At 55.6% G+C, this 12,966-nt stretch overlaps 1 protein-coding gene across 1 annotated transcript in view; it reads left to right on the top strand.

Moving 5' to 3' along the window:
• PLXND1 (plexin D1) overlaps window positions 1-12,966 on the top strand; it is a 56,857-nt gene that overhangs the window by 21,266 nt on the left and 22,625 nt on the right. Inside the window, exons 6-12 of the mRNA XM_055343436.1 lie at window positions 1,424-1,601; window positions 1,756-1,864; window positions 2,239-2,341; window positions 8,306-8,407; window positions 10,778-10,867; window positions 11,090-11,183; window positions 12,167-12,321. Coding sequence (XP_055199411.1) covers window positions 1,424-1,601; window positions 1,756-1,864; window positions 2,239-2,341; window positions 8,306-8,407; window positions 10,778-10,867; window positions 11,090-11,183; window positions 12,167-12,321 — 831 coding nt within the window. The remainder of the gene's footprint in view (window positions 1-1,423; window positions 1,602-1,755; window positions 1,865-2,238; window positions 2,342-8,305; window positions 8,408-10,777; window positions 10,868-11,089; window positions 11,184-12,166; window positions 12,322-12,966) is intronic.

Raw genomic sequence — 12,966 nt, forward strand, 5'->3', positions numbered from 1 at the left:
ACCTTTCACCTGACCCCAAGCCCAGAGAGGTAGAGACTCCTGCCCATGGTGCCCCAGGGACCTGGAAGCAGAGCATGAGAATGTCTGGGCTTTACTGAGCATTTACTAAGTGCCAACACTTGCTATGCACATGGTGTTCGTGTGTTAGGCCTCCTGCAACTCTGTGAAGTGGGTGCTCTGAACATCTCCATCTTACAGATGAGGAAATTGAGGCATAGAGAGGTAAAGTGATCGACTCATGGGCATACAGTGAGGGATTAGGGGAGCTGGGATTTGAACACAAGTGGGCAGGCTCTAGAGTCTCAGGAGGGAGGCAGCGGGTTGGAGGGTAGAAGGAGAGTGAGTCTCCAACCTCCCACCTCTTCCCAGCCCCAGTACAGGGAGGGGCAGAGGGACCACCAAGTGCTAGGCTGCTATTTCTTGTTCTTAGAAACAGACTAATCTGCGATATGGGGACAAGTGACTTCCTGCTTCACCTGTGCCCAGGGAAGACCTGGAGCTGCCACAGCTCCCTCACCACCCATAGCAGCCAGTATGAGGACAGGGACTGAGAGACAGACAGGCCTGGGTCCCGCCCAGCCCGGCCCTCAGTGATTTCTCTAAGGCTGGGTGTCCTCATCTCTCAACCAGGGGAGATGGTGGTTCTAAAGGGGCAGATGGGGCCTGGGGCTCCTTTGCACCCCTCTCCCCATTATTATGTATCACGGAGTCCTTCACAGGCTTTATCTCATCAGGCTGACTGGGCATAGGTTTGTCTGTTCATTTATTCATTCATTCATTCATTCATTTGCTTATTCATTCATCAGGTGTGTTTTTGAGCACCTACTATGTGCTAAGTGTAGTTCTAGACTCTGGGGACACAGCATTGAAAAAGACAGACAAAGCCCCGGCCCTTGTGTGGCTGACATGCTTGTGGGGGCAAGAGACAGGATGGCAAGACGGTGGTGACAAGTACCATGGTGAAAGGGGAAGCGGAAGAGAGGGGTAGAGAATGGATGGAGGAACGTTGAGATTTTAGACCAGGTTGGAGCCTGCCTCATGTTGCAAATGTTGCACTTGAGCAAAGGTAGGACGCAAGCGAATCAGGTGGGTATCTGGAAAGAGCGTTCTGGGCAAAGGGAATTGCCAGTGCGGATGCCCTGAGGTGAGAACAGACGGGTGGACAGGAAGGAATATCAGGGGATGGGGTCAGAGATGTCGTGGGGACCAGGTCATGAAGAACCTCCCTGACTACTGTTAAGGTGGTCAGTGTCATTTTGCAGATGGGGAAACTGAGGCCTCGGGAACCCCATGTAGGATATAGCCCTCTGGCCTGGGGTCCCGGCCACTCGTCACCCTTCTCCCAGGGTTGCTAGGGTGGCAGTGGGGCAGTGGGGTGAAGACCTGCTCCCCAGTCCCCCAGCTGAGGGTCGCCGGTCCCTAGGGCATGATCCTGCAGATCTCCGGCAGCCTGCCCAGCCTCAGCGGCATGGAGATGGCCTGTGACTATGGCAACAACATCCGCACCGTGGCGCGGGTCCCAGGCCCTGCCTTCGACCACCAGATCGCTTACTGCAACCTCCTGCCCAGGGACCAGTTCCCGCCGTTCCCTCCCCACCAGGGTAAGTGCCTCACACGCTGGGCTCTGAGTACAGCCCCGAAGGGGTGTCATGGTGGAATGTTGGGCATGGGGGTCCTGAGATCACCAGCCTCCGATGTCGGTGGAGACCCCCGACCCCTTTGTCCTTCTCTCCCCGGCTTCCCTGGTCCCTCTAGATCACGTGATTGTGGAGATGTCTGTGAGGGTCAACGGGCGGAATATCGTCAGGGCCGATTTCACCATCTACAACTGCAGCCGCGTCGGACAGGTGTATCCCCACACGGCGTGAGTGGTTGGGGCGTTTGCCGCTGGGTGGGGGGCAGGGTAACAGGGAAGGGGCTTTGTTCTCAGGAAGGCCGTTGGAGGATAAATGGTGATGTCCTGGAGACACATAGGACCCGGCTTCCATGAGCACTGAGGCTGTAGGGGCCCAGAGAAGTGCTTTGATTACACTTAGTTTCCTAAAGGCCCTGCTTGTCTATTCTCTTTACATACCTCTTGTAGCAGGGAGCTCACTATCTTAAAAGTGCCCCACCCCCTTATGATGCAGAAGACCTTTTTCCCCTGTGTTGAGATCTACCTCTTGGGTCCCCGATCCTGGGGGCTGGGGTGAAGTGAGGGTGGGAAACTAAGTGTCTGAGGTGTCCCTTGCCTTCCAGCTGTACCAGCTGCCTGTCGGCACAGTGGCCTTGTTTCTGGTGTGCCCAGCAGCATGCCTGTGTCTCCAACCAGTCACGGTGTGAGGCCTCACCAAATCCCATGGTAAGTTAGGCCTGGGGGGAGACACCCTCTGCCTGTTTCATTACCTTTTTTTTTTTTTTTTTTTTTTGAGAACATTTCCACGTCATTACATTTTCTTCCTGGCACCAGATTCAACAGCTGCCCTGGCTCATCATATAAAAGCACATTTAACTAATCCCCTATTGTTGAATACACTGATAGCTTCCCATTTCTTTTTTCTGTTTTGTGTTCCCATTTCTTTTGTGTGGGCATGGTGGGCATCCTTGATTATTCCCTGGAGACCAATTCTAGAAATGGCATTTTGGGGGTGAAAGCATGACCATATTTTTATGCCTTTAACTCAACTGCCTCCAGAAAGCCTGAGCCAGTTTAAACTCCCACCTGCATGCAGTAGGAGGGCCCCTTTCTGCACATTTTGCTAATACTGGCTAGTTTCTTTATATATATATATATATATATATATATATATATATATATATATATATATTATTTATTATTTGAGAGGAGAGAGAGAAAGAGCTTGAGTGGTGGGGGGACAGAGGGAGAGGGAAAAGCAGACTCCCTTCTGAGCAGGGAGCCTGACTCAGGGCTTGATCCCAGGACCCTGGGATCATGACCTGAGCCGAAGGCAGATGCCTAACTGACTGAGCCACCCAGGTGCCCCAATACTGGCTGGTTGTAAATTTTACTTGTAACATTTTCAACAACCCTGTGGGGTCAGGACACTTGTCCCTGAGGCCAGGATGTACCAGATTGGGACCTTGAGTCCAAGCCCCTCCTGCAGATCAGGAGTTGTGCTGAAAGGCCCCATTTTGGTCTCCCTGTGGACATTGTGGACCCAGGGGTAGGTGATTCCTCAGGCAGAGAAGATGAGCTGGCCTCAGGAACCATATGCTTTCAGGTCCTGTTGCTTATGTTGGTCCCCTGAGCTCTACAGCTGGCCAGGATCCAGGCCCTCTCTGGTGCTATGGGATGGCTGGATTGAATCAATTATACCGCAGATGGGTGTGGTGGGGAGAGTTGGGGAGCAGGGGAAATACAAATGAAGATGCCACATACCTTGCAGATGGTTGATTTCCGAGGTGTGTTCACTCATAGGGTGGCCTCATGTCTTTGCCCAAAAAGCCTCTAAGCGCATCCCAACTTCAAGCCAGGGAGGACCAAATAGTATTCCTGAGTCATGCTCCACCAGGTGGGATGGCTAGGCTGGGGCCAGACTGGGGGGAGTTGGTAGTGGTGGTGCCAGGGTTCTGAGATCACAGCTCATCCCCTCTCAGACCTGTCTTATATTAGTCACCGAGTCCCTGCCTGAGGGTCCTCTCCCCAGGAGACGGATGCTCCATTTTCCAGATGGTACAACTGAGGTAGCCAATAGGGTCCTGGGGGCCCTGATTCTTGGCAGGAGGAGGTCACCCTGGGCATGCATCCTAGGGAAGGAGCTCCAGGCCCCAGAGCATCTAAAGCCCCAGCCTCTTGGCTCTGGGCTCAGAGAACCTCATCAGGAATCCACCAAGCAGGTGCAGAGATCAATGTGTACATGCTAAGGGGCAGGGGGGCTCCATGGCCCACACCTGGAAACCTCTGGTCTATGTACCTCCTGCCAGAGCCCCAGCACTGCTTTGAAGAAGAGTCATCTGGGAGCTTAACTCAAAGGACTGACACAGTAACATGGGCCTTCTGGCACTGGGAGAGAGCCCCAGGGGAGTCTTTGTGGCCAAACCATAGGGGAGGCCCCCAAGCCTCTGCATTGGATGCCAGGTTTCCAGTCCGGGCCAACCAGGACTCCTATTCTCTTTTGGGGACCACATCTTCCAGCCCCCAGCCCAGGGCTTGGTACATAGTAGGGACTCAATGACTGTGAACATAAAGCATTTGTGCTGGCAGCTTGAGTCTTATGCTGTAACCTACAGGGATGAGGGTGAGGAAGACCCAGCCTCAACATGATTCATTCAGCATTTATGGGGCACCCTTTGTAGGCCTAAGTCTGCACAAGGCACTGAGAAAGAACCCAGTTAGACATAGTTTTGCCCTCCCCATCATGAGCCAAGAGCCTGAGGTGTGAGTTGTGGCTGTGTGATCCTGGGCAAGCTACTGAACCTCTCTGTGCCTGTTTCCCCATTGCCTATTTTACTTACTATAAAACCATACATTCACTACTATAATATGGCCTGACTTGCCGTGCTGGGAATCCAGAATTGCATCTGTGAGGCACCAACTCCATACGTGACACATGGTAGGTACTCACTAAAAAGCCACTATGTTCCTTAGGTGCTGGTGGCCACTTTGCTGGATTGGGCCAGGTAGTACTTCTCCGGGAAGGGGACCTTTGGGCAGGGTCCTGACAGATGCATAGCAGCTCACCAGCCTGGAGGTGTTTCTGGGGCAGCACCTCATAAGCCATCTCCCCCAGGTCTGCAGCTCTGGGGGCCAGGAGTTGGGGCAGGGGGGCATAGAGAGGGCCTGTCTCAAAGGATTATGGTAATCTAGCAGGAGGAGAGGCAGCCCCCTCCCCAGGCCTGCAGAAGGCTCTAACTGATATTTAAGTTGGCATTTAATTACATTTCAGTTCGCCATGCGAGCGCCATGCTTCTGGTCAAGTGGTGGGCGGGGTGGGGTGGGGTGTGCACATCTGCCTGCACCCCTCGAGAGCCGGGAGGACATAGTAGGGCTTGGGCTAGGCCAAGGAGGTGTCCCTGGGCAGGTGCCAGGGGCTGAGTCTCCTGTCACTTTCCCATTCCCTTGGGTCCCAGAAGGAGAAAGTGGAGGAGGGGAGGAGAGATGGGAGGGGAGGCTCCCCTGACAGGGAGGCTGGCCTGGATGCCACTGTGAACCTGAACTTTGTGAGGAGCTAGTGGGGAGAGTGGTTTGGTAGGAACAGGGGACAGTTCAGGGGATCGTGAGGGTACAGAAAGGTAGGAAGGGACCAGGTCAGGTGGGTTCAGGGTCCCTGGGCCAGCTACACTATATTGGGATGCCAGTTCTTGACCCTTGAACTTGGGAAAGGCTGTGATAGAGTCTGTGAGGCCCAGGGTAGGGACAGGTGAGTCCCTCTGTGAACCAGCACACACTGGGTTCCCGTCCGGGTTGATTGTGGCTGTTGGCACTGCTGACCGAGCATCTATCCTCATTCCTGGTGTCCCAGTTTCTCAGCTCTGCCTGGAGTATGGGCAACTGGCTGTGGTTTCCTGAACCTGCAGGTGGTGCCCTGCATGGCATTCCAGCAAAGGGGAGAAGCCAGCAAAGGGGATGCCACCTCCTGAGGTGTCCGTGTCCTGGCTTGGGATGGGGCAGGGAGGCCCCTAGCCTTTGGTCACATGCTGGGAAACCCTAGTTCAAACTTGGCCTTGGCCAACAGAATTAATTGACTCATGTGAGTGTGAAGTCTGGGGTGGGGGGGGGCACCGTTTCATCTTCAGGTATAGCTGGATCCAGGGGTTCCCACCACGGTGTCAGGACTTCCTGCCCCTCTGGGTGGGGTCCGCGCTCAGGCGGCCCTCTTTTCTCGGTAGCAAGTCGGCCTCAGCAGTTCCAGGCAGTCTCCTGATTTCCTGGCAGCCCCAGAAAACGAGAAGAGCTTCTCTTTCTTATTGGTTCTGCAGAAGTCCCATAGTTAATTCTCACTGGCTGAACTAGGGTCACATATGCTCCCTGAACCAATTGCTGAGCCCAGGCCAGGCTCAGGGTGCCCACCTATCCCTGGAGCTAGGGAGTAGAGTCAGTCTTCCCAAACCACAGGACTGTGGGGGAGGTTCCCCAAAGGCCAAGCCAGACTTGGAGGCAGCTGGTGCTGGAGGCCAGCAGCAGACACTCCAGCTGCCCCCATGGAGGGTTAGCCAGCTCTGGGGCGGGAGGGACAGGGGAGGTACCGACGGAGGGCAGAGGTGTGCAGGAGCCTTGGCCTCAGTTCCACTCTGTAGAATGGGTACAAGCACCAAGTGGTCGTGGAATCTTGGCTGAGGATCAAGGAGAATGGGGGATCCTCAGGGGTGGTCCCATGTCATTTCCTCTGGTGGGGGAACCTCCTGTGGAAGGCTCCCCCTGCTCTGAACCTCACCCCCCAGACCCCCCATCAGCCACCTACCCGCTGGTAGACTGGAGCTGGGAGGACAGTACGGAGCCCCCGGCCAGTTGCAAAGGCAGAACTGGCAGCAGCCATGAAAACTGATTGCAAACATGTGGGCTCCGTTCTCTGAAATTCCATGGGGTTTACACACGCGACTGTGCAGGACAGCAGCTTGGAGGCACAGGGATTTGTGTGTGCTCACACTGAGCTGGCCCAGGCCCACAGAATGGTCAGCTCAGGGGCCTCCCCTGGGCCCGGCCGCGTGGTTTCGGCAGCCGAGGCCTCCGTCGTCTGCAGTGGGCTCCGCCTCGGGAAACGGACCAGTCTGGGTGAGGCTGCTGGGCCTGGTGGTCAGCAAACAGTCTGGACAACTAGAGGCTCTTGTGCTGCCCATTCCATCTCGGGCAAACTGCTCTGCTTCTCTGTGCCCTGACTTCCTGGGCTGTATAATGGGCATAGCGATTGTACCTACCTCACAGGGCTGTTGGGAGTTAGGGTTTGGCGAATTGATTCGGTGCCGAGGGCTCAGAACGGTCCAGGAGCACAGGGAGGGCTGTGTGAGCCAGCGGTTTCCACTGATACTGGCATGGTGGTCATTTCTCAGTATTCCCTCAAGGTCCAGCGATATGCTGGGCTCCTGCGGTTCCCCTTGAGGACTCCCTTCTTGGTTAACAATAAGGACAGAAGACCCCAGGGAGGCCCCCGAATTCTATTCCCAGAGGCCTCTGCCCTGGCTGGGTGACCTCAGGGGAGACACACATGGCTCAGGGCATTCCCAGTCTGTCCCCAACCAGACTTGGACAGGAGGAGAGCAGAGCAGGAAGCCCTCCAGATTGAAGACTGTCAGCCCCTGGATTGATATGGCTGCTGCAGGGTCCCCAGTTCCCTTGTCTCTCAGGCTCTCAGCAGGTCAGGCACAGAGTGTGAGGAGGCAGGACGTGGCCCACCGGGACCCTCAGGTCTGAAGAACCTAGTGCAGGCTGAGGGCTCCAGGCTTGAAGCTCAGAGAGGTCACCAAGGCGGCATGGTGGGCCCAGCCTTGCCCCCTGGTCTCTGCCCCTCACCCTAGGCCTCAGGTTCAGGCCTGTTTCTGGCCTGCGAGGCAGACAATAGGAGTTCAAAGGCCAGCTCTGCCCCCTGACCTCAGGTGTATCACCACCTTTCTGAATCTCTGGCTCTTGGCCTCCCTCCCTCCATCCCCCCTCCCTCCCTCTCCTACCTTCCTTCCTCCCTCCCTCCCTTTTTTTTCTGAAGTAGCCCCTGCTCCACCTGGCCTCAGCTGTACCTCTGCCATGGGAATGCTGGTGGCTAGGCCTGATCCGGGACTTTCTGGGGGTTGGCACCTCTGCCCCAAGGCTGGGACTCTGGCCTGCAGAAGTGGGGAGGGATGTGAAACCTGGTGTCGCAGGGTCCTCACAGACTGTTTCCCACAGGCCATCCAGAAGCCTGGAGTTTCTTCTTTCTGAATCATTTAATGTGTGCATGTCTGGAGACCGAGTCTCAGAGAGTGGGTGCAGCCCCTTATTTTATAGCTGAGAAAGATGAGGCCCAGAGATGGGGAATGGGGCCAGGCCTCAGCCTCAGCCTCCTGACCTCCTTGGTGAGGCATGCCCCAGAGCAGCCACGGGGGCACTGGTTCCATCACTGGGCAGCTTACTTCATTGCTCTGTGCCTCAGTTTCCTCATCTGTAAAATGGGGCCATAGAGTCTCCTGCCCATAGGCGTGTCATGAGGGACAAAGGAGATGGTGTGTGGAAGGCACTGGGCACGTCTCCCTCGGTGGTGGCGGCTGTTGTGATTTTATTCCCGGTGTTTCTCACTGCCTGGGCTGGCAGGCATCCCCGCGGGGAGTAGGGGCCATGAGTCCTGTCTCTTCTGCAGTGCTCCTGCTTCACCCTCACCTCTTTGTGTTTTGACTGCAGAACCCTCAGGACTGCCCCCAGATCTTGCCCTCTGCCCTGGCACCCATGCCCACAGGCAGCTCGCAGAGCATCCCGGTGCATCTCGCCAATGCTGCCTTCCAGGTAGGTGGAGGCCAGACCCAGGCAGGGACGGGGAGAAGGCCGTCCCGGTTGGGGACCCAGGCTCTGGGCCCTCTACCCACACTTTGCTTCTGCGTCTCTGAATTTCCAGGTTCTGTCTGAGAAAGCCCCAGTGTGGTCACAGGGGGTTGGAGGAAAGAGACTTGGGTGGTGAGGGCCCAGCCCAAGGGACAGCAGGTAGCTAACAGCTTCTGAGGGAAACCCTGGCCAGGACCCCCAGACTCCCCAACCCTCGAGCTCTCCTGGCAGAGCTGGGCTGCAGCCCACAGGGGAACCTTGTCCATGTCCTGCCTTCCCCGCCCCTAGTTGTGATTCTGGACGCACTTCTTCAGTTCATGGCTGGCATGTCTTACCTGAAGAATGGCCAGAGGTCCCCTGCACTGCCCCCTTGTCCAGATGGGGAGCAGGAGACCCAGAGAGGGGAAGTAGGTGATTTGAGGTACATGATGCAGGGCTGGACTTGCACCCTAGCACCGGACTCCTGCTGCAGTGCTCTTCCCTGCAGTCTGCCTTTACCTCCCCACCCACACATGGGGAGGAGGAGTTGCAGCTCCTTTCTGGGTCCCTCCTGGAAGAGTGTCTTGGGTGGGAAGTGTTGACGAGTTCTGGACGTGTGCCAGCCGTCCCCCTCCCCAGCTCCTGGGGACTCACCATCTGTTGCTTCCAAGGGGGTGAGCAGAGGCCTGTGACAGCTGTCACACGTGGGGACCACGTGCTGGGCATCTGGGATGTGTCAGGCAGCCTCGTGGCTGGAGCTTTGTAAGGGGCAGGTGCCTTCCCTCTGACTCCACCCTGCAGGAGTGGGACAGAGCCTCTGGAGTGTGAAGGGGCCTGGGCTGGGCTGCGCTGGAGGGCGGTGCTGCTCCCTTGGGCTACAGGAGCCTGGCATGGGGGAGGCCTGAGCCCTGGGTTTGGATCTAGGCTGCTGCATCCCAGCTGTGTATAGCCTGGGGGACACAGTGTGCCTGTTTGCTGAGCCCATGCCCTGGGGAGCCCTGAGACAGCTTGGGCCTGCTCTCCTGAGGGGTTGAGGCCTGAGCCCAGAGGCTCAAGAGGATGGACCCCCCTCTTGGCTTAGCGTGGGCAAATGAGCTCAACAACCACCTTCCTGTGTTAGCTTCAGAGTGAGAGGGGGAGAGGGGTCAGGCCAGGGCAGAGGGGTGTGCTGACCTGTTTTCTCCTCGGGGTGTCACATCTGCTGACAACAGGGATATAAACAGGAAGTCCTGCCACGAGGCTGACCTAACACACATGAAACCTGAGTTTGTTCAGTCAGAACATATTTATTGATACTGCTCCCTGGAGGCCTGTGCTGGGCAAGATGAGGGTGCAACATTGGGCCCTGTTTATTTAGTCAACAGACATGTTGAGCACCTCCTGCATACTAACAGCTAGCATAGATTAGTTACCCACAGTATGTAACCCACTAAAGATACATGATCTCCAGTTTCCCCAGCAACCCTACTGAGTAGGGAAGCCTGTTTCCATTACAAAATTTAGGATACCAAAGCTCAGACAGGAAAGCCACTTGCACAGGGTTGCGCAGCAAGGCAGGGCCAGAGGGTAGGATTCAAACTGATAGAACCTGAGCTCTTTTACTGCCATCCACTGCCCTTGGAAGTGTCACATAGGCTAAGATCCAACCCCAACCCTCCCAAGGAGTGGGGAGACCAGTGTAAACAGAGCCTGGGTAGGGGGCTGAGGGTGGTCCTCAACATACAGGGTGGGAGCAGGCTTTAGGAACTTCCTAGAGCCCCTCACATGCACCCTACCCTCTGCTAAATGAATAAATGGTCAAATGAGGGGTGCCCACCTGATTTAAGGGGAGGATCTAGGAAGTCTTTGGAACATTTGAGCTGGATTCTAAAGGCTGTGTTGAGTTTTGCAGGGTAGTTAAAGGGTTAAAGGGGAGATTTGTTGAGTAGGAGCAATGGACTGGGCAAAGGCCCGAGGGCAGGGCAGCCTGTTCCATGTCAGAGTGTCCTGCTATGGCATGGGCACTGGCCTGTGGGACAGAAAGTGGGGGGGTGGGTTGAAGTCTTACTGGGATGAGCCTTGAATGCTAGTCATGCTAAAGAGCTGGGACTTTGTGAGCTGAGTAAAAGGCCATTGGTTCAGGCCATTGGGGGGTGTTGGTGGCATGGAGAATACAAGAGCAAAGTTCTAGGTTCTCACCTACTCTACTCCGTGTCTCCCTCAAACACTGGACATGAAGGCCAGGAAGGACATTCTGAGGGGGTGGGAGCCTGCGAGTAAGACCCAGCCCACGTCTCAGGGTGGTAGACCATGATGTGCTGATGGTAGAGGGTAATGAGTGCTGATATGACTCCTCAATGCCCCCATTTTTCCCAGGGTGCAGCCCTAGAATGTAGCTTTGGGCCAGAGGAGGTCTTTGAAGCCATATGGGTGAATGAATCCACTGTACACTGCAACCAAGTGGTGGTAAGTGGTGTGGCTCCAGTGTGGAGGGATGGAGGGGTGGGGAAAGGCCTGTATAAGTCCAGATGCTCTACTCCTTCCTTCCCACCTATTCCCCTCCTCCTTTTGATCCCTCCCCATCCTCAACAGCCCTGCCCTCTCCTGTCTTCATGATATCCATCCCCTCCCCTAGCAGAGACTTAGACATCACCCATGTCCTTCATGCTCTTTCTTGTCCTTTTGCAGCTGCACACAACCCAGAAGAGCCAGGTGTTTCCACTCAGCCTCCAGCTAAAGGGGCAGCCAGCCCGATTCTTGGACAGCCCTGACCCCATGACAGGTGGGGACCCCCACCTACCCAGATGTCCCCAGGGAGTTCAGCCTTAATGGGTGGGGATCTGCATTGGGGGACTCAGCCAGTGCTCGCTGCAGGCACAGATGTCCCACTTGCTGTTCCCTACGCACAGGCCCTCAGATCCCAGCCTTGCCATTCTGTACCTGGTCACTCGCTCAGTACTTATCCATTGAGCAACTTCTCTGGGCCAGACATCTCTGTGCCCAAAATGGCTGCGCGGCTTTGGGCACTTCCTCAGCCTTCCCTTTTGAGCCTCATTGTCCCCGTGTGACATGAGGCACAGGTCCTTTCACAGAAGGCTTGGTGAGGATTTGCTGAGATGATGCACACAAATCTTACAGCTGTGTTTGGGACTTAGTCAGCACCCCCAGATGGTGGCTAGTGTCCTTACGGCTCTTACATGTATTGAGTCAGTTCTCTAAGAGTCTGTTCATGGAGAGCCTTGGATATCCCTGGTGAGCATACCCCCCCATCCCTACCATGAAGCCCCAGAGAGACCCTAGAACCAGCCTGCATACCCAAGGCCCTGAAGAACCCTCCCCACACTCCCTCTTGGGCCACCCTGAGAATCTGAGGCCCTGGTTCCCACAGAGCCCACATTGCTCAGTGGTTCCCCAGCATCCCCAAGCTCCACTGGGGGGTAAACAGTTCCACTCAGGCCTGTATGTGAAGCCCAGCCCTGCCACACACGGGCTGTGTGACCTTGGGCAAGTCATTCCTCCTGTCCGAGCCTCAGTCTCTTATCCGTCAAATGGGGCTGATAAAGAGCTCCCACTTGTTTGAGTCACGGTGAGGGCAGATGATTTTAATGAGGCTGTGGCTGCTGCACTGTGCTGAACACAGGCCCTGGAGAGTTTGGAGAACCCGGACTCACCTCTAGGTGGGACACCACAGCACGAGGGTGAGTGCAGAGGGCGCCGTGGTCATGGGGGCGCTGACCCGTGCTGCCTCCATCATGTCTCTCCCAGTGGAAGTCTATAACTGTGCCATGGGCAGCCCCGACTGTTCTCAGTGCCTAGGTCGGGAGGACCTGGGACACCTGTGCGTGTGGAGTGATGGCTGCCGCCTGCGGGGGCCCCTGCAGCCCCTGCCTGGCACCTGCCCTGCCCCCGAGATCCGCACGGTAAGCACCCCCACCCACGGAGGCCTGTCATACCACATGCCTGCATGTGCAACACACATAGCACCCCGCATGGGCTCTCAGACCCGTGCACCTGTGCTTGCACACGACCAGGCATATGCATGTAGTAAAACCTACTGAGCACCTGTTGGGTGCGAGGCCCCCTCTGTGCTGGAGACACAGCTGTGAACAAAACAAAGTACCACCCTCGACATGGAGCTAATGGTGTAGTGGGGGAGGAGGGTGGGCAGTAATAAGTAAGGAAATAAATAATTTACATATAGAAGGTGGTAAGTGCTATGAAGAAAAACAGAATAAAGGGGAGAGTCTGGGGTAGGAGAGACGCTGGAGCTTGTGTCTAGTTTTTATAGCGAGGTCGGGGAAACCTTGCCAATAGGATGGTAACTGAGATCAGTAATAACCAAGCCTCAGTTTCAGTGAAGAAAATCTTATGGAGGAGCACTGGGTGTTATACTATATGTTGGCAAATTGTATTTAAATAAAATTCTAAAAATTAACTTAAATAATGAAAGTCTTACAGGGATTGTCATTGGCTTAGCCTTGGCCAGGTGCCCCTCTCTGGCCCAATAAGTTCTGGCTGGGATGCAAGATCATGTGGTCAGACGTGGCCACTGGGAGGCGGACCTC

This window comes from Nyctereutes procyonoides, unplaced genomic scaffold (assembly GCF_905146905.1).
Source record: "Nyctereutes procyonoides isolate TBG_1078 unplaced genomic scaffold, NYPRO_anot_genome, whole genome shotgun sequence".
NCBI classification, from domain to species: domain Eukaryota; kingdom Metazoa; phylum Chordata; class Mammalia; order Carnivora; family Canidae; genus Nyctereutes; species Nyctereutes procyonoides.